A 21425-nucleotide genomic window follows, 5' to 3' on the forward strand; every position below is an offset into this window, starting at 1 on the left:
GGCGGGCTCCAGGTAGGAGAGGGGGAGGCTGTGTCAGCAGTGCATGCCTCCAGTGCAGGGTGGGCTGGGGTCAAGGCAGTGTGGACTCGTGAAGGGGGGGGTGGCTCCATGCAGTGAGCACGGCGCCAGCATACAGTCCGATTATTGTGTATTTGGTCTGGCCAATGAATAACAATATATTTACCGGTTTTTAAAATATGGCCAATAATAACATGTAATTTTCTCTAAAAGGCAGAAAAATGGATTACATGATGTGGGACATGAATGTTGAGGTGTTGTAGGATGGGAATGGGATTTTTGAACTTGCAGCTGCGAGTAAAATTTTTTTTGTTTAACAAATTTGTATATACACTTATACATCACTATAGAGACACTTTAATTTACCCCACAATGCGCTAGACACTTACTTGCTGAAATATACATTGTCGGCTATCATTTTTCCATCATTTATAAAAGTTCCAAGAGACAGCCATTTCACACCATGTAATTACCTCCAATACTATGTTTATGGACACTAACAGCCTTCTGCAGTGTCCTGTGCTTTCTTATTTGACGCTTTTTCGGGGACCAGGATGATTTCCTCACTCTTCCATGTACTTCACACAGGTCACACACTGCAGAAAACCGTGCAACATCCACAACTAGCCATTTCTAAATGAATTGCATAGGTATCATGGTCACATCACACAAAATGCCCCTAATGTTAACTCCCCCGAGCAGAGGGACGGGAACTTGTGGCTAACTGAATATCCCCTTAGTGACTATGGGGTCTATGTACTAAGCCTTGGAGAGAGATAAAGGACCAACCAATCAGCTCCTAACTGTCATGTAATAGGCTGTGTTTGAAAAATGAAAGTTAGGAGCTGATTGGTTGGTACTTTATCTCTCTCCAAGGCTTAGTACATAGACCCCAATGTTCCTTTAACTAATTTTCATCATTTAGTCATATGAGGACAATATAGTTCAATAATCAGACTCATTGCATGTCTTACTGAACTCTCATCTCACATAAATACCTGTGTATGCCTCAATCTCACTTACTGTACGATCGCTATATTAATACAGTAACACATTTAAAATAATTCAAATACATGTAACATTAATGACAATATAAATGCTAAAGGCTGTCATACTGCGGTATCCGAACGCCACACTTTTCCTAAAATAATTGCGCAGCATTCGTAAACTCTAACTCGCTCCTGTTGTGATAAAGGAGGAATGGACATGAGAGCTCCATAGAAATGATTGTGATGCTGAAATGTATGTGGCACATATTAAGATCACATTTCATGTCCCGTATTCCTGGATATCATCTGTGCAGTCGCCCCCTGAATGGCAGGAAGATAAAACTTGGGGTACTTTTGCACAGGAACGTCAGAGTTGGTATGCAGATATGTGCATGGAATAATCTAGTGGTGGAAATACATGCACCATTGGCACACAAGTAAAAGCGTTGTTATGTTCTGTACATTTGGACACATCTTGCAATACAAACAAATCACAAAGAGCATATTTATGTCCGGTGTACCAGTGTGTATACTCAGGGTGCAAGCACTGGATGCGCAAGAGTGTTAATACACAATGCCAAAGTTGCATTACCCTATTTGTACATGATTTAAAAAATGTAATCAAGACATGTTCTAATACATTACAGTATTTGTATGCAACATAATAATGCGCTCACATACATGAGAGAATAATGTTTCATTAATAAAAGTGAAAATTGCACTTACCCTATCTTAATAATTAAAAAAAATACATCAGAAACTAAGTACTACAGTCATTTCCATTGTTTATCCCTTTCCTGCAGCAATCTGTATGGAATGGCAATTAAATAATGCGAATAGACGGCACTGAAGACATTGATCTAACATAGGGCCTGATTCGGATTTGTAACCTGATGTTTTGAGTCCTGCATGATCACTCGCAGTCCCCCTTTAGCCACAGCATGATTGACAAGTTGCTGTGTTTGAGGGGCGGAGACCTGGACCGTTGTACAAAAAGGGGGCGTGTTGCTCCAGTTTTGTAGCTGTGCTGAGCCCAGGGTCTGCGTCGTTGGATGCAGACATCCTGGACCCGGCTGGTTAGTTGCAACAAGTCTGAGTAATGGTGCATACACACGGTCAGATTTTTCTTCAGATCTGAACGATAACGATTTTAAAAATCATTCAATCGTTCATATCTGAAAGAAAATCTGACATGTGTGCAACGATGAACGATGAGTGTTCCCGTTTGTCAGATAACGATATCTGACATCTGATGTGTTTGCAGTCAGTTTTGGACAATTTCCGTCCATTTTAATACAGTCAAATATCGTTCAATCGTTTGCAAATCGTTCATCTGACATATCTGACCGTGTGTATGCACCTTAAGCTTTGCCTTACAAAGATTGGCTGAGGGCTGCGTCTTCAGCCGCACACTAGGATCGCAGATGCATGCAGGAGGTGTCTATTCCCTACAGATTCCTCCTGCTGCATTTGCATTTGAGTTGTACAGTATTTTACAGCTGCTTCCCTGCTGCTCTGCAATACCGTCCACATTGGAATCAGGCCCATAGCCACAATGCTAATCTATCAGCTGGAAATCAATATGCAAGTAGCCAATCAGAAGTGGACAGTCAGCATGGTCATGATCATCCTGTATATTTGCATCAGTCCTCCAGCGCCTGCAAGACATACTGCTCATAGGCACACGCAGGGGGGGTCTCCGGTTGCCTGGAAACCCCCCTCCCCAGCCCATAACCACAATAGAAATTGTAAAATAATAGAATTTTACTGTATGTTCTTCTCAGAATCACAAATTAAATAAATAGCACCTCCTGTTGATCTTTTAATATGTGTCAGCCAGTATTAAATACACCTGTGCACCAACTAGGAGATCTGGAAAACATGCAGTTAGGGGTGCAATGCTATAGACCATCAATAGGGTAAATTATTAATATAACATAATACACTATTCAGTGCATAAGAAGACCAATATGTACATATATGCCCAGGGTAGTGCTAGGTTCTTCTGCTGCACCCCCAGACTCTCAGACTTGCTCCAATGCTCTGGAATGGAGCCCCCATCTGAAATAAAAACATTTAGCTCAGGCAGGATGGCCCTACTGCCACATTTAATGGCTTACTGGGATCGCTGGTCTTGGATATGCTGGAATTATGATGCACATTACACTTTGTATGACACATATTAAAGATGGTTAAGTGCTAATTATTCATGGACTGCCCACACTCACTCTAAAATCAAGCATTTGGAAAACCCCCTCTAAAAATCCTGCGTTTGCCACTGCTGCTTCTGATAGAGATATCCTAACTGAGTGGCAATTACATCCATGACCTTACTATCCCTGGCATATGTAACAAGATGAGGATTTGCGAAAAACTTGATACAGGCGTATATGTCCCTTCGTCGTACATCTAACTCCAAGTGAGCCTGTAAATCCACAGTAAGGCTATATGGACATTGGGCATTCGATAGACACCTGAGATTTTTCATAACTATTCTTAGCTCCTTCCAAACTGCGCTCACCATGTATTTAGCCCAGGGCAGTGCATCTAGCAAGTTTATGTAAAACCCAGCTCTGCCCTGAAATGTATGGGACCCACCAGCACCACATTCATAGAAATGTACAGAACAAATACAAAATGTGACATAACGTAAGTAGTACACTGTACTAAAATGCATCTAAATCGCTGAAGTGCTGGCGGGTAAACTTGGTGCATCACAAATCCTGGCCATATGATTATGTAACACTTGTGAAAGCAGTGAAATGATGATGTCTGTGTACAGAATTGGTATTGTGTAATACATTCTAGAGGCCATTTACAAAGTGTAAAATGGCCGAACCACAGTACAAAAGCAGTTTTCATGTGCGCATAGTTTTGCACCGTGGAGCAGTCTGCGGAGCATAGTGACCATGTTTGCGGAGCAGCAGCAGCAGCTTGCAGAGTACAGGAGTACAGTAATTGTCAGATTAAGTGCACTGATGTCACTCATTGTGGTGCATGAGAATACTGGAGTGAGATGAAGGGGCAGGGAGGGTGCATTTACACTGGGGGTTTCTTGTGTTGGTGATTGTGGGGGTTTGGTCTTTTCCACTCTAAAAAAAACCCTTCATTTTTGCACCCACCAGCTCTGACCCCCCCCCCCCCCTAAAAGTGGCTTCCCCTAGGAGTATTTTATATAATGAAAACTGATACGTTTATTTTATTGAAATGGGTGCCACTAAAGTGCCCCTTCGCATAGCTAGCAGCACAAAGGGTAGGCGTGCACTGTGAATTGCAAACTACGGGTGGATATCCAGGTACACGGGCAAAACCAGGGGACATCACATGCCTTCCATAAATGAGGTCCAGCACGTGACTTGTGTGGAAGTTATTGCACAATGGTTGAGCTTTTTCTAATGCAACATCAAAAACTATACAGAATATACAGTACATACCTTCCAACATAACACATTTCTCCTAGAACACACAGGTTGATCTTCATTCAATGAGAAGAGCAGAAGTAACAACACCTCATCAGAATCTTGTGCTCCACACATCAAATTGATGCCTAAAAACCTTTAAACCCTTCATTAGGACATAACCATGCAGCCAGAGGTTATCCAGCTGCTATAAAACTACAAGTCCCAGCATACACCATCAGCCTGTGGCTACACTAGAAGTCATCTTCTAAATCCAGCCCACCAAACCTCTAACCCCAGAGCAGATCTCTTGGGATGAAAATCACCATCACATTGTCTCATGATGTTCATGGTTAATGCCTGCGTAATCTATAGTTAAGTTGATATTTTTGATATTATCCGCATTTCTGACATAATTCATAATACACACAAAATAAATATGCATCACACATTGAGGCATCAGGACACACATCATTCTCATTGCAAATTCAGCACACACTGGTTTTTATGCCACAGCTCTGATTGCACCTCTCCCATACATAAGGCTGGATGACAGGATTCTTGTATAAGTGAGCATTTCTATGCCTAGATTCTGTTCTGCAACATTCATAGTACCTGGAATGGAATGCACAATACATTTTACAGTGGATCCTCTGACCTACACACATCTCATGGCAATACATATTCAGTTTAGAGTCTTACAGACTGTATCCATCTCTTCAGAGGGTAATAAGAATTGCTCTCTTGTAGACAGCAGTAAAAGCAACGGCTGATCCCATACTCCATTTGGTCAGTCTCCCAGTGATTCTTGATGGCTTTAATCTCATCCAGTGGCAAGCTACAAGACGTCATTGTGATCGCGGATACATCTCTGTGGTTTTTAGATCTATCTCCGTTATCAAAGCAGCTTAGGCTGTTAATTTATCCCAAATATAAAATATCTAAAATGTTTATAAATATTTGTTTTTCTAAAAGAGTTTCTTTTTTTTTTAATAACCATGAAAACTAAGTCTTGTGTTTGATTTTCAGACTATTTTCCTTTAAATCCCAAGGGATTTTTATGATATTTGTCCTGCCTTTTTATTTAGCATTGTCTACTTCACAAAACAAAAACAAAATATATATATATGTTTATATAAAATATCCGATATAGGTTCTCTGCAATATCTCTGTTCCATAATGTGGATTCACAGAGTTTAGTAGTAACAATATGGTCCTTTAGGTTGCACCGATAAAAAGCAGTTTCAAAACTCCCATTCCAGAGTCTCTTCTTTATTTGCAGCTCTCTCAAGCCGATGTATAATGTTATTTAGATTTGCCATCTTTTCGTTTCTCTTCTGGTTGTTGGGGCTATGCTTTGTGGAAGGATGCAAGGGGGCTGTGTCGCTGGCTGGGCTGGAAGAGAGAGCCTTACTTGGCATGGTGCTAGGCAAGGACGGAGAGATGGGAGCAGAACAAGAAGGTACGGGAGAGACTGACATCATGAGGCCTGGAGAGGAGGCAGCTGATGGGGAATTTAGAGACACTTCTAGGCTGCAACGCGAAGATTCTACTGCCGACTTAAAGCTAATGGGGTCAGCTTGTGGTCGGTCTGTGCCTATGCCCTCTTTATGTGTAAGTACAGGCGAAGCACAGTCATAGACTATGGGCTGATGAGACTTCTCATGAAAAGAATTGCTCTTTCGTAAATAGTGTAGTCTCTGGGAGCCATCACAGCGAGAGGAAGTAACCTGCTTTTCCCGAAGAGCTCTGGATGGCTCAGATTCACAGCATGACCCTGATGCTATCCCGGAGCCGCAAGACTCACAATGATTTGAAGACTCATAATCAACTTCTTCCTCTATGTTTTCTTTCTTAATTGTCATTGAAGTTCTCACCTCCCTTGGGTAACCGTTACTGTGTAGCAGATGTTTTAGATCAGTAATTATTGGCTTCCTATCTCCTACTTCAGAGTCTGGGCTGTGAGGATTTAGTACTCTGTGTGGAGTTGCCCCAGATGTAAAGCTATCACAGCTACTTGGCTCTTGGTCGGTGTCATTGTCGTGTTGACCTTCCACCAGTACCTCCCTGCGCATGCGTGACCTGGAAGTTCATAGAGATGCGAGATCTGGTTAAATGAAAAACTTATTGTAGACAAACTGCAATACTGATTATCTAGTGAGTAATAAAGTATTATGGAGCTATAGTTTAAAAATATGACATGATATGGATACAATAGGATGTTACTCATTGAGCAGCTCAGTGCTTGTCTGTAACTACACTAAAGGCGGGTATCCACTACCCAACAGTGAAAAGACTGAACGATATTGTTATTGTTCTCTACACTGCACAGTGCCCACACTGAACGTTATATCGTTCAGTGTAGGCACCTTCCCTCATCCCCGAACATGGTCAACCCGACGATATCGTCAGTTTGGCCAGCATGTCCCTGCGATCAGCGATGCCGGCAACGACCAGCATGAACGCGCATCACTGGTCATTGCCGATGTTTTGCTGTCCGATTAATGAGCGATTTAACGATAATGATGTCGTTATCGTTCAATTGCTCTGTGTAATCGGGTAGTGGATACGCACCCTAATGCTCAGGTAGTGGCTGGCTGGGGTGAGGATTATCAACTGGGAACCTAAATAGTCTCCAACAGGTCTTATTTTCAGGTGAATTCATCTAATTGACTGGGCTAATACTTAACACAATTTTTTCATAATCCAGAAAATATGAGTCTGGAAATTCTAGTTTAGTGTATAGTTCTGAGAGGTGTAATAATAAAGGAATAATGTAAGATAAGCAGTGTCTATTTATTTAAAATATTGCAATATTTCAGGCAATATAAAAATTATATTTGGTACCCCCACCAAGTATTTGTTGGAGTTTATGCATCCACATTTAAAGTAATCCAATGCAAACATTTTTTCTGTTTCATTTAAATTTTCTGGTTTATTCTCCCAAAACATAATTTGTGGCATCGGTAATCAGTAGTAATTTATGGCTCGAGCTACTTTAAAGTTGTTTTGAAAAAAATAAATACAAAACATTAAGACAGATTGTATCAACTTATTATATTATTATTTTTAATAAAGCTAATTTTATGCAAGTTAGGTAAAATAGTAAAGGATTTAAGTCCCTATTCCTTAGCAGTCTGCATGTTGTATAATCTCCTGAGACATGTTAACCAAAGTCAGACGCAGCCTGAAGCTCTCAGACACCAGGAGAATTCAAAAAGAAATCTGACTTTGGGAGAAGAGAGGTGTGACTATATCACATGCTTTTTATCATAAGGCTTTTCTGGTTTTTGCGGCTTCTCCTAGAGCAGTTACCTACTCGATTCTATTGCATACATTTTTCTATTGATATCAAAGATGTCTAAAACTTTCAGCCATATAAAAATGTATACAGTCTTCTGTAGAAAAGAAGTTGAGCATTTAATTCCATTGAGAAAATTCTAATTACTTGGTCGTGCTCTGAATAATATATACAAGGTTATTTTTCTGGAAAAATAGTTTCAAGAACAACAAATTTTATATATATATATATATATATATATATATATATATATATATATATATATATATAAATATATAGTAATTAGAAAAGAAGGCACTCAAAAGGGACTTTAAATTTAAATGTACAGTATCTCATGGAAAATACATTTTGGCCCAGACCATTACGTCATTACGTTAATGAGAGGTTCAACCGAGTTCCTGCTTGTTTCTGCTGTCCAAATACATGGTCTCACCTGTAGTTATGGAACCAGTTAATAACTGTGTTTGTCTTAAGGTTCAGTTGGAAAGAGAGCAGCTCAATGGTTTGCTGGGAAGGGTATGGTTCCATTTGATAGGCTTTTTTCAAGGCTTCCTTCTCTTCCAATGCGAGAACCACCCGAGGCTTTTTCATCTGCATGAGGTTATAGTCCTGTGCTTGGAGACCAGGACTTGCACACTCCATTCTAGTGTTGGATGATTCACTGTCCGAACCGACACTTATAAGCCCATAACGACGTTTCAGGTAGGCTAAACATAAAATAGGATTGTTTTGTCAGCATCCATGTTTCTGTACAGTCTTTTGCAGCTTTAGGGGGGTATTTATCAAGCATAGAGAGAGATAAAGTGGAGAGGTAAAGCCCTAACCAATCAACAAAAACTACCGTACATTACAAGCTGGGTTCTGGGGCCCCACAACATTTTTAAGTTGGCTGGCCAAGATATAATTTAATTTTGGCACCCCCGCTTAAAGTCATCTTCTCAGGGTCAGTTACAGAAGTCACATCTCAGTCAATGCCCCCTGCTGCTCAGAGATTAATTATGGGGTGTGTAGTAGAACTGGAGACTGCAGCAGCATGTATGTAACACCCGGCTCTGGCCCCTGCTGCTGCTGAGGAGCCGAATGATGAGTGGTATTATAGTACAAGGAGACTGCAGCAGCATGTATGTAACACCCGGCTCTGGCCCCTGCTGCTGCTGAGGAGCCGAATGAAGAGTGGTATTATAGTACAAGGAAACTGCAGCAGCAGCAGCGTGTAATGTCTGTAACACCCTGCTCCCTTCCCCTCGCCATCATCTCTTCCATTATGCCATTCAGCAGGAGGAGCAGTAGTCCGCCCCCCCCCTGGTCCCCCCCTATGGCTTGTACAGGCTGTAGGGCAGCCGGCATGCTGTGTGGTGGTAGCTCTGGACAGTGCATACAGCAGCACCTCTGTGTGTACTGTGCTATCTCCGGCTCCAACAGTCTGGCACCCTGCGACCCAGTACATTGGCTCCTCTCTCAAATGTTGAGGGAGGAGTGAGCCGCCCCCTTGCTTCTCCCATTCTGGCACCTAAGGCTATGTTTGAAAAATGACAGTTAGGAGCAGATTGGTTAACAGGGCTGGATTAAGGCGTGGGGGCCCCCTCCAATAAATTGGTCCCTTATCTTGTCCCCACCAATATGGCCACAGCGCTTCTCCTGTTACCCCCCTCACAGACCCCAATTGTCTCTCCTGCCCAGTGTTTCCCCAACCCCACAGTGTCTTCCCAGCGGCCAGCCCCCGCACTTACCTTCTATGTTTTCCAACTGCCCGCCGCGGCTCCTCTGCTGTCTGCTCTCTTTCAGTGGGTGCAGCGCTGCGTGATGTCATGATGTCACATTCACTGCACTGATTAAACAAAAGACACTTTATTGCACCAACCACCGCTGGTGCAATAAATTTACTAAGTGGCTCTCCGGACTATCCCTGTACCGGTACCTGCCTGAGACCTGCTGATCATGCAGCAGCGCAGCCAGCGGTACACCTGTGCCCCTAGTCCCCCCATCTCCGGGTGGGCTCATGTGTGGGGGCCCCCTGTTGCCCTCCCAATAATCCGGCCCTGTTGGTTAATGCTTTATCTCTCCATGCTTTGATAAATACCCCCTTTAATATTTTTCTTTACTGTTTTGAAAAGTAATTACATTTGGCAGGCCTATATTTAAGCATTTAACTGCCTAGACACAGTCAACTATACCCACAATCACAGGGGCTGTGTGTGGCGTGTATGCATCATTAATTTTACATTTGTTTGTTTCTACACTGAATTAAAAATAAATGAATAAATCACGGCCTTAAAATCTTGAAAATAATCTCGATAATTCATAGCAAACTTTACAAGTTATTGTCCGCACAATCACATCCCTCTTCTCTACAGCGTCACATAGCATCCTGTCTATGACTGATGGGTAAGGTGATTTTTTTACGTTTTAAGTAAATAAATGTCAAATTTCTAAAAGAGCCCGTCAGCCTACATACTGTACAGCAGAGACAGACATTTGTTGAGTTGAGCTCATGTGACTGCCTCCCATCAATTCTCCTGGTATGATGAATTTATCATGAATATTAATCATGTTCCTCAATGATGTCCGTAACAGTGTATATACATTTGTTAATATTACAAGCAGGGCCATTTTTGTAGTGAATACAGAGCCTGATTCAGAGACGGACGCTCTGAATCAGGGCGTTTTTTTTTTTTTTTTGGAGCGGCCTCCTGGCCGCTCGCATAGCTGTGGGTGGCCACCCACAGATATAGCGAGCGGCCAGGTTGATGGACGCGATGGTCAAGACCATCGCGACCATCAGGCTTGCGATGAGACCCTTGTGGTAGGGTCTCGTGGCCGCAAGCCCCAGAGAGCTTCTGGCTCTAACAGAGCCGGGAGCTCTCCCACTGACATCACTGGTGTTGTCAGTAGGGCCGCCCACAAACAGCAGGCATTCGCTTGGGAACGCCTCCGTTTGTGAAGCCACCCCCCGGCCACGCCTACCAAACGGGGCGAGCTGTCAATCACCATCGACAGCTCGCCCCCTTTGGTGCGAGACCCGGAGCGACGGAGCACCCGTCACTAACCGGGTCTCGCACATGTGCACGACGGAGCCGGCTCCGTCGTGCGCATGCCCAGTGGCCAAGCATCGACCAGGTTGCGAGCGCTCAGCGCTCGCAACCGGGTCTGAATCAGGGCCACTGTCCATGGCTTTGTGAGTGACTCCACCCTAAATTGTCATTCTCCTGAAATAGGTGTTTGGTAACGAGCAGGTTTCAGAAACAGGAAAATAAAAAAAAATAAGATAAATGCAAAACCATTTATATTGCTCCTCCCACTGCAAGTGCCTGACCTGTCCATATGGTGACTGCAAACCTACAGACACAAGGCAGCTTTTATTGTGGAACAACGTGTGGCCTCTCTATAGAATGACTTCTCTGCTGTAACTCACCTTTCTTTTCCATTTTCTTCATGTCTCTGAGTTTTTCAATGTTGTGCGGATCACTCAACCAGAGCTGCATGCGGACAAATGGCTCCCTGCCCTTCAGACTTAGCTTATGCCACGGCTTGGGCCTGGACAGGAGGTCCGACACAGAGCCCTGAGTAAGGCCCAGTATGCTTTCTCCAAACAATCTCTGCCCTAAAAAAAGATGTAGATTAAAAGATGTAGATTATTCAAACAGTTTGTGTAACTCTTCTGCCCTTCTCCGATACATGGTGTACGTCAGGAGCATGTATACCCGGAGTCATTCATAAGGACTATACACGTTTAAATATTTTTTTAAAATGAATGGCAGGAAGCAAAATGATCTTTCTCAATTACTATATGTACTTTCTCTTCAAGTCTAAAATGATTAAAAACAAGAATATTTTAAAGCCATTCATTGGGTAAGCAGCCACGTCACAATGCAGATAATTTACTTTTCCTATTACATAGATCATTAGCAGAGGAATAAATTACTTTGCATAATAAGCCTCAGGGGCAGAAGTATGGGAGACAATGGAGGCGCCTGCCGCCGGGCGCCAGCACTGAAGGGGCACCTCCTCCATCACCCATTATATATTCACCCCACTTAGGGCTGTAAATATGGGGGATAGGGGGGCACTAAATGATAACTTGCCTCCGGGCATCTGGGATGAACTTACGCCACTGATAAGCCTGTATGGCTCAGTTCTAACAATAAGCACAGTTAAGTAGTAATGAGCAATATTGTGAAAATAATATCATAGGTATCATATATGTTATTTAAATGGTTGAAGAAGTACAAGATATTCCGGACAATGAATAATTTATAACATTTACAGATAACCCGCGTCAATTAGCAGCATAGGAATTTCACAGTCAACTGAATCCTCACCTATATGTAATGAAATGCAAATTATTGCATTAAGTTAACTTCAAAATAACCAGTACAGTGAAGATGTGCTTGTGTTATAGGAAATCAGGGATTACACTGGTTGCTACGTGCAGAAAAAATTTAACAAGTGGCCAAAGGGGTTTATGTATAAAGCAGTGAAAAGAGTGGAGAAGTGGACCAGTGGAGAAGTTGCCCATAGCAACCAATCAGCTCCTACCTATTTTATAGACTGTACTTGATAAATGATACTTCAGAGCTGATTGGTTGCTATGGGCAACTTCTCCATTGGTCCACTGCTCCACTCTTTTCACTGCTTCATACATTAACCCTAAAGTTTTAAACTTGTCCTGCCATTGCCAGAATATGGACTGTGGTACTTCTTACCCCATTCATGTTCCCCAGTTGCTCCTCTAGTGTATAAGAGGAGACAATTGGGGAGCCAGAAGAGGGACTGGCACCCTATGCCTAGATGAGAGACTTGCGGTGAAGATCATGGAAGCATGACATAAGGACTGGCTAAAGGTTATGGCTTCTGCTGGACTAATGAAATGGAGGTTACCACTTGTTTTTCTTTTCTATTTATCTCTCTTTTCAGTGGATTACAAGTAAATATTACATGGATTACTATTTGCATTAAAAGAAGCAAACTGGGCATAGCGTTCAAGTTGGAATTCAAATTAACTAAATTTTCCATTGGATTAAAATAACACGTGGTTGGTCTTTCCCTTTCAAATTACATATAGAGCATACTTCCCACAGAATGGGATTGTATTGCCAGTGGAGGAATCCCGACAGTGGAGGCGAGTACAGCTAACCCTCCCCTCCCCCCCTAACCCTCCTTTAGGGGTGTCTAACCCTAACCTCCACCCCTAGTGCCTAACCCTTACCTCGTCCCATAAGTGCCTAAACCTAGCCCCCCCTCTCCGCACCCTAAACCTCCCCGGGGGGTTGCCTAACCCTTACCACCCCCCCGGGGGTGCCTAACCCTAAGCCCCCCTTCTCCTAGCCTAACCCTCCCCGGGGGATGCCTAACCCTAAGTCCCCCCGGGGTACCCTAAACCTAACCCCCCCCCCACGCAGCTAAGAGGACGGGCGCACGTACATACCTCGTTCGGGCCCACGTCGTTCTGTCTTTCGGCATCGGGATTATGACAGGCGTTGGTACCTCGACGCCTGTCATAAATCCCTAGCCAGCATTCCGGTGTCTGGATTGTGACCGCGGCCGCATAAATACATCCCCTTCCCATTGGGTACAATGTGCATATGCTCTCCTTATAGGATTAAATACTAAGGCAGAAGTTCCCAAACTCAGTCCTCAAGACACAATAAGGGGTATATTTACTAAAGTGCGGGTTTCTAGAAGTGGAGATGTTGCCCATAGCAACCAATCAGATTCTAGCTATTATCTTCTAGAAGGTGCTAGTTAAATGTTAAGTAGAATTTTATTGGTTGCTTTGGGCAACATCTCCACTTCTAAAAACCCGCACTTGAGTAAATATACCCCTGATAGTCCAAGCTTTAAGGATAACCATGCTTGACCACAGGTGACTTAATTAGAACCTCAGTCAATTTGATTTAAGCACCTGTGGTCAAATCTCTAAAAACCTGAACTATTGAGGTGCCTTGAGAAACGCGTTTGGGAACCTTTGTATTAAGGACATGTTCCCTTGGCGTAAATGCTACAGGCCTTCTCTGACCAGACTTGTGCTGGATCACACCATGACAGGGGTTTCTCTGTTACAGTGTGTCTGGCCAGGTCTGTCTAGCCTTGTGCTATTTTCCACTTTAGCAGGTGAACCCCATGCTCGTACTACTCTCCTGTTATGGTGGGAACCAGCCCAAGTTGTATAGCGCTGGTAATGGATTTTAGGGGCAAAAAGACACACTTTTAAAAACAAATATATATTTATCCACTAGCAGAACATCTCCCATACATTTCAATATACCAATATATAAATTTCAGTGCACACTGGAAACTGTATTGAAATGAATAGATTATTAAATGAATGGTAAAAGCTCCATGCTGCAAATGCATATGAGATGCATATATATTACAAGTGAACCACAACTCGAATAGCACATAGCATTTCACATGTGCTTTGTATTGCATTTTTTGAGGCAAAGTCAATAACTGTGGGGCCAGTTATCTCACAAATGTTGACCAAAAAGGTAAGGGAAAATAAAATTGTTTCAAAATGTCTGTTTTCACCATTTTCAATGAAAGCATCCTGAACAAAATCAAAATAGGTCCCAATGGTATAAAGACGTGTGCACAGTTACCTAAGTTATTGTCTGTCAGCACTTCCTTAACCTTCTTGGTGATAGAGTAGGTGTCTAGCTCCGGAGACATGGCCACAATCTCCTGAATACCTGCTGTCGCTGCTTGATGAGGACTTGGGAAGGTTCTGCCGCTCAATGAGGAACCAGATCTGCTCTCTGGCTGCTGATTCTCTTTGCTGCTTTCTAGGCTTAATATAAGTGGCTCTGCAGGACTCTTTTCTGGATCTGATGGGCTTGGTGGTGGAGATGGTGATGGATGTGTCTCAGAGGGACTTGCTGTGCCTTTAAAATAAAAAGCCCACATCATTAAGATGTTGTCTTCATTTCTGTATGCTTTTGCTACCAACGTTAAGGTCTATTGTGTATTCTGGAATCCCTTGGTAGCCTTATTGTCACTTTCAGGCCACCTCTGAGTCGGCCCTGACCAATGCGGTGCCCTAGGCAAGATTTTAGTTGGTGCCTTTTAAAATATTTGAGGTGGGCCCAGCGGGCAATTGCGCCCTAGGTATTCACCTATATGATCTATGCCCCAAGCATAGACCATATAGATAAATAATTACAATCTTTATGAAACAGTTCGAGTTTGTGCAGAATTTCCTTGTTCACAGAAAATAAAGCAAAATATTTCTAGCTTTAAACCTACAAATTTGACTCCTCTTGATTGAAATTGCTCCAACACAAATGATTGAGAAATGTACTTTAACTTATCTAACCGACAAATTCTGTCCATTTATTTCATTAGCCATTTATAATCAGAGACAGAATAAGCCACAGTTTATCTGCACTGTCGCTAGAGGCTAAAAGAAGCCACTGGCTTTTTATTTTATCTTTAGATATTTCTATTTGGCAAAACCCTTTATTCAAATGTTTTTAATAATGTATAATAAAACACTGCACAAGTAAAACTAACCGATATTTTGCTCAATATTCTGGCATGTAATCTTTGGGATGAAAGTCTCACCGTCTTTATTTTGAGTCTCTCTCAGGCCTTAGCTGGTACTTTCCTTTTGTACATACTGTACGCTCACCAAATCTTTCTATATAGAGTTATAAAACACATCTACTCTTCTCTTGATATAATCTATAAATACCAATGCACAAGTAATATATAACTCCCAATACACACATAATATACATACCTTGTGACAGGGATGGTTGCTGGTTAATTCCTTGGCCAAGTTGATCTGTCAACCATAGTTGCATGCGAATGAATGGTTCACGTCCTTTCTGGGTTAACTTACTCCACGGTTTGGGTCTGGACAACATGTCACTCACACTGCCTTGCGATAATCCAAGCACCTGAATATAGGCATGATTGAGAATGAGGGCACAGCAAACAGCGATAAAACATTAAAACAAAGGACTGATGTTTTCTCTTTCAGGTTTTACTCGACAAACCAGCAGATATAATTAAAAAAGTCACTTCAGTATTACTAAATAAAACTGTTGAATTAATTGTGTAATATAGGGGCCTATGTATTAATAATCGCGGCACTGCCGCAATTATTAACATTCCATTGTATATATACATATATATATATATATATATATCGATGTCCCCGCAAGTTATATCCCCGGCATTTTGGAGAAGGGAAAGACTTCCCAGGGGAAAGCTGGCACTGCGCATGTGCACAGTGTCAGCTTCCAGGGCTGGCCGGGAGCTGCGAGAGAGAGATTGAAGATCTCTCTCCTGCACTGGGAGCCCCCGTTGACAAACAGTATGCTGGTGCATATTATGCAATTCCTTTTTTGTGTCTTCATGAAGAAATAATGGGTCTATCATTACTACTGTTGCTAAACTCTGAAAAACTTTGCTTTTTGGAGTTTAGTACATAGGCGGCAGATCTTAGTCCCCATTGATAATAATGGGGACTGTGAGCTGGAGATTTCTGTGCCATTAGTACATAGGATCGATACATAAAATTTTGCAGAAACTGTAAAAAAATGGCTTGATATATAGGCCCCATAGTGTTTCAAGCTAATACTTTAATGTGCAAAGTATGTATGCATGCATGCTTTTACCATAACAAGTTCCTTGATATTAACCATTATCCCTGTTTACAAGATCTGTGCATATTCTTTATTAAGAAAACTTTTGTGAAACACAGAAAAACATAACCCGCAATGGTAAAACTTGACTGTAATTACTTTTTAGAACACATCTACAGTATATTGAAGAAGTAAGCAAAATAAGAGTAATAATGAACAGACACAGATGCCATAATATTCCTCATTATAGAATAAGTACAATACAACACAAGAAAATAATTTAAAGAAACAAAATAATAAATCATTAAGTGGTTCTAAGCAGGGGTCCAGGTGTGAATGGGAGGCTGTTCTCTTTTCTGGTCCAAGGTAAAAAAAAACTATTTGTGGTTGATAACTAAGGGATGGAGGATAGCGCTTGAAATGGCAATGATAGAGTGTCCACCCCAGAGAGACTTAGGAGTACCCACATTTCCTATAGGAACGTTTGCAGGCCTTCCAGTACTGGGTCTAGGCTACTATGCTTCAGGAAATATGTGACATGTTGTGTGTCTAATTGGACACCTAATAATTTGGTTACAGATATATATATGTGGGACAATCTTTGAATTCCAAATCTTAAGCAGGTAGCAGTAAAATTCAATTAGTGATTGGTTGAATTGATAGGTCACCTATATTCATGAGAAAATCCAGTCTAGCTAGTCAATGCAGTATGATTTGGGGAGGGGATCCAGGACCCCCTCTCTGAGATCATTGCCTTTGCACTGTTATTTCAATGTTTGAGCCCCTCCTCACATGTATAAATACCCTCTTGAATAGCAAATAGGAAGTATCCAGTCTTTATCCAATACTTGCTGCAGCTCACAGCTCATTATTACAATGTGTTCATTCCACCAGTAATGTGAGCAATTGTACAACAGGGCCATGACAAGGAAACCAGCACCCGCGCGTCCTTAGGACTTCCAGCTTCCTATCAGGTCCCCTCTTATGTCATTACATCACAAGTGCTGGGGGTGGCCGGCTCAGGGTGCCTTCTGCAGATTAGTAGTGATTTTCAGGATGTTGAGGGGACAGTGGTCAGGATGAATTAAGGAGACGTATAGTGGCACAATGTATAGCATTGCTTCCCCACAGCTCTATGGTCTCGGGTTCTATTCAGACAATTCTACTACCTGCACATTTTTTATTTTTTTTTATGTTAGTATGTTATCTCAGAAAAATACAAAAGCTAATTTGCTTTTTATTGAATTGGCCGTAATATACAGTTGGGATCCTGTCGGTCAGAATTCCGACTCCGGGATCCTGACAGGGTTAACATACTGACACTTGTTGGTAGGTATGCTAACCCTCCCCCTATCCCTACCCTAACCCTCCCTCTTTGGTGCCTAACCCTAACCTCCCCCCATAGTGCCTGAACCTAACCTCCCCCTCCCCGCACCCTAAACCTAATCCTCCCTCCTTAGTGCCTAACCCTAACCCTCCCCCTAGTGCCTAACCCTAACACCTAAACCTCTCCCCCACCCCGCTACTTACCTTCGGCATCCAGGCAGTTGGGATGCTAGCGTCGGTATTCCAGCGCCGGTAATGTAAGAGTTGGCATCCTGACCCCCGGTATGCCGAACGCATCCCTGTGTGTGGACATGCGTTTGTGTGCACTGTGTATAATATTTTTGGTATATAAAGGATAATAAATAGAGAATTATAAGAAATAATAATAATAATAAAGGTATATAGTACCGCTCTCAGTGATGGTAGATTGTTAATCACTAACTGCCTATACTTCAAAATAGTTAATCTTTTTATTTTGCTACAGAATTACTTCAAATAAGCCTTTAATGAACTGCCACTGTTGCAATGTACTTTCAGGAACAATTACTGTCCATGCAATTTTAGTTTAATGACTTTGCTAAGAAATAGCAAAACATTTATAGTGTACACATACAATATGAGTGTCAGCAGAAACTACACAATAGATTGCAGATACTAAGTTCCTGGGCACAGAGCCTGAACATAGCGAGACATCATATAGCTGTGCTCAGCCACATAATTCATTTGTCAGAGATGCTCAACTCTTGTCCTCGGGGTTAGCTATACATTTTTTTCAGCTCTCAATTCAAAATCACAGATTTATGGATAAGTAACGTGTTCTATTAGATACATATATGTGACTTATAATTTAAGATTCAAAATTGTAATCAGAAGAGCTGGAAAGCATGGTTCTCCCTAAGAACTAGATATAAGCAACCCTGCCTAGTATCACATGGACTGAATAATATCAGGTTTTTCTTCTTAAAGGAAAGCAGAAAACTTCAGAGATTTCCTACGATTCTGGCAATACAAGCTATATTTCTTATCCTTATCCGGCTCATGTGACACTAGCCTTAGGTAACAGCTTATATTTTCTCTATCCAGCTTTGTTCAGCTTATGTGGCACTACCCATTGGTAACCACTCACATGATCCATACCCCACCTGAGGTAATGCACAACTGGGCCATACTAGTACCTTTTCTCCAAAGATTCTCTGGCAGATGCCATTTTTTGCTAACTTTTCTTTAACTTGTCTGGTCAGGTCCAGGGTATCCACTTCTCTGTACATGTACATCTCATACTGCTCTGGGGTAAGGGGAGGAACGGTGGGCTTGAGGCTTCTTGGGACGTAGGTAGGGTAGTATGAAAGCTGATTGATGTTCTGATTATCTAGACTTCCAGTCTCGATCTTCACTTCCATAATCTTATGTGCTTCTTCTCCATTCGATACTTCTTCCTCATTGTGGGAAGTCTCCCCATTATCGCCTCTCTTCCAGGGTCGACCATTTACCATGCTGGAATAACTTGATGATGAAGAAGACAGTGATGGAGACACAGAAGTAAATGGACGGTTCATTATATTTTTTTCTGATGCCCAATGCTGGTCAAAGTATGAACCAGCATCGCCTATTTCCGACTTTACTTTGCGTATGATGCTTTGTACAAACGCTGCCGGGGACAGAACACTCAGTGGCGTCTGTGTAGAGCTTGTGCTGGTTAGAAGGTGGCCCTCCTCCTGTTTAATGTAGATCTGAGGTGCTTTGTGCATGGAGGGGGTGAGAATGGGCCTCTCATTTGGGGGTGTAGGAATGGACCTGTGGCTACTGCCCGATTCTATTTCCAGCAATGCCTGGTGCTGTGCCTGCATCTCCCTCCTTGCCTGTTCCAAAATACTCTTTATTGCATCTTCAGAATTATTGTTAGTGCTGGAAGATGATGATAAAGGAGCAGTTGAGGTCTTTGTGTCACCTGCATTAAATATGAAAAGAGATATAACAATGGAACACAGTTTGCAACCCATGGAAAGCTACAGATGCATTGTTTAAATCCATCAGTTTTCATTCATGTACAGTCAGGTCCATAAATATTGGGACATTCACAGAATTTTCATATTTTGTCCTCTATTCACCACCACAATGGCTTTGAAATTAAACAAACAAGTTGTGATTTAACTGCAGACTTTCAGATTTAATTTGAGGGTAATTACATCCAAATCAGGTGAACGGTGTAGGAATTACAACGGTTTCTATATGTGCCTCCCACTTTTTAAGGGGCCAAAAGTAATGGGACAAACTAAATAATCCTAAATCTAACTTTCACTTTTTAATACTTTGTTGCAAATCCTTTGCAGGCAATAACAGCCTGAAGTCTGGAACGCATAGACAACACCAGACGCTGGATTTCATCCCTGGTGATGCTCTGCCAGGCCTCTACTGCAAATGTCTTCAGTTCCTGCTTGTTCTAAGGAATTTTCCCTTCAGTTTTGTCTTCATCAAGTGAAATGCATGCTCAATCGGATTCAGGAACAGCATCAAAGGTTTCATTTTACAATGTACTGAATACATGCAAAACAAAAGCGAATGCCATTAGCATAGCATCTATTAGTTCAATTCTTAATCAGTATAGTTAAAATTGTAGCTACATCAGCCCCAAGCTGTGTAATTAATTCTGAATAATAGATCTGCACTTTAAGCAATTAGAATGTAACTATGTTGCAACCCTTTGCTCCTGAAAGGTGGATAAATCCAAATGTAACTGTGGCAGTTTCAGGTAGTGTGATATAAAGGGGGGAATTCAATTAGATGTGGTAATACAATATGTTTTCGTGTGAAAACTTATCTGACCTGTCTCCTGAACAAAACCCTATCTCGTATGTATGTGCGCTCCGTTTATTGCGTAAAAAGTGGCCAAAACTAATTATCCCAAAAACTTTTTCGGGGATGACTTCAGAAAACAGGGGAAATCTGCCTGTACACCATGGGGAAATGGTCTAGAAGTGTGTTAGTGGCTATAATGGAAGTTTTTTTAAAGTAATATTTTTTTGGCCAAAATAAATGCTGTAGTTAAATTAGGGGTACATTAAAATGGATGTAAGCATATTTGTGTGTCATTTTAGGGCTTTTTTTTTTTTTTTAAATGTTAAAAATACACTTGTCACCGCCTCCTGCAATGTTTATAACACCTTTCCCATCCCCCAAATACCTATCCCACTACTTTAAACCCATTTTCCAGCACCTCTTTTTCACCCCAAAGCTGACACGTCATTATTGGCTAAATTAATCTATTTAAAAATGTATTTTTGCCTAATTAGTCATTAAGGGGGTTCTGAAGCAAGTCCTGCCATTTTTACCCCAAAATAGGGATTTTGAAAAAGTTTTCACCGGTTCCAGGGTGCCGAAAAAAAACTGGCGTAGAGTCAAAAATGGACATGCCATTTTCGCCATGCAAAAAGCCCCAGAATCTGAAATGCCCGGTGACTTTTCCCCGAAAACTTTTTGGTAAAACAAAACGTTTAATGCCATTTTGGGGCTTATCACGGCTAATTGAAACCGGCCCAAAGTCTGTACAACTACAGCACAGCATGATGAGAATAAACTGTAGCATTATATTTTAGTGGTGATTGATAGACAAAGTTCTTTAAGCTGCTGATCTGAATCAAACTCTTTCGCACACGCATAGAAAACATATATTACAAATATGCTTATTGTAAAACATTCGCAATGCAAAGGATACTTTTGGTAATTGAAAAAGAAGGATTTTGCAATTATCATTCTGGATTTTTTTTTAAATGTGCAAATAACTGTAATATGCCTGTGAGTACATTCA

The 21425-nt window shown here is 41.7% G+C and overlaps 1 protein-coding gene across 1 annotated transcript in view; it reads right to left on the reverse strand.

The window, feature by feature from the left end:
* Positions 1-5287: 5287 nt before the first annotated feature.
* The window catches only part of CUX2 (cut like homeobox 2), a 414556-nt gene continuing 398418 nt past the window's right edge, over positions 5288-21425 (reverse strand). Inside the window, exons 17-22 of the mRNA XM_088449256.1 lie at positions 18796-19568; positions 15445-15604; positions 14306-14587; positions 11119-11307; positions 8140-8413; positions 5288-6487 (exon numbers count right to left, since the gene is read on the reverse strand). Coding sequence (XP_088305382.1) covers positions 5650-6487; positions 8140-8413; positions 11119-11307; positions 14306-14587; positions 15445-15604; positions 18796-19568 — 2516 coding nt within the window. The 3' untranslated portion in view covers positions 5288-5649. The remainder of the gene's footprint in view (positions 6488-8139; positions 8414-11118; positions 11308-14305; positions 14588-15444; positions 15605-18795; positions 19569-21425) is intronic.

The sequence above is a fragment of the Taudactylus pleione genome, unplaced genomic scaffold (assembly GCF_031769625.1).
Source record: "Taudactylus pleione unplaced genomic scaffold, aTauple2 ptg000479l, whole genome shotgun sequence".
NCBI lineage: Eukaryota > Metazoa > Chordata > Amphibia > Anura > Myobatrachidae > Taudactylus > Taudactylus pleione.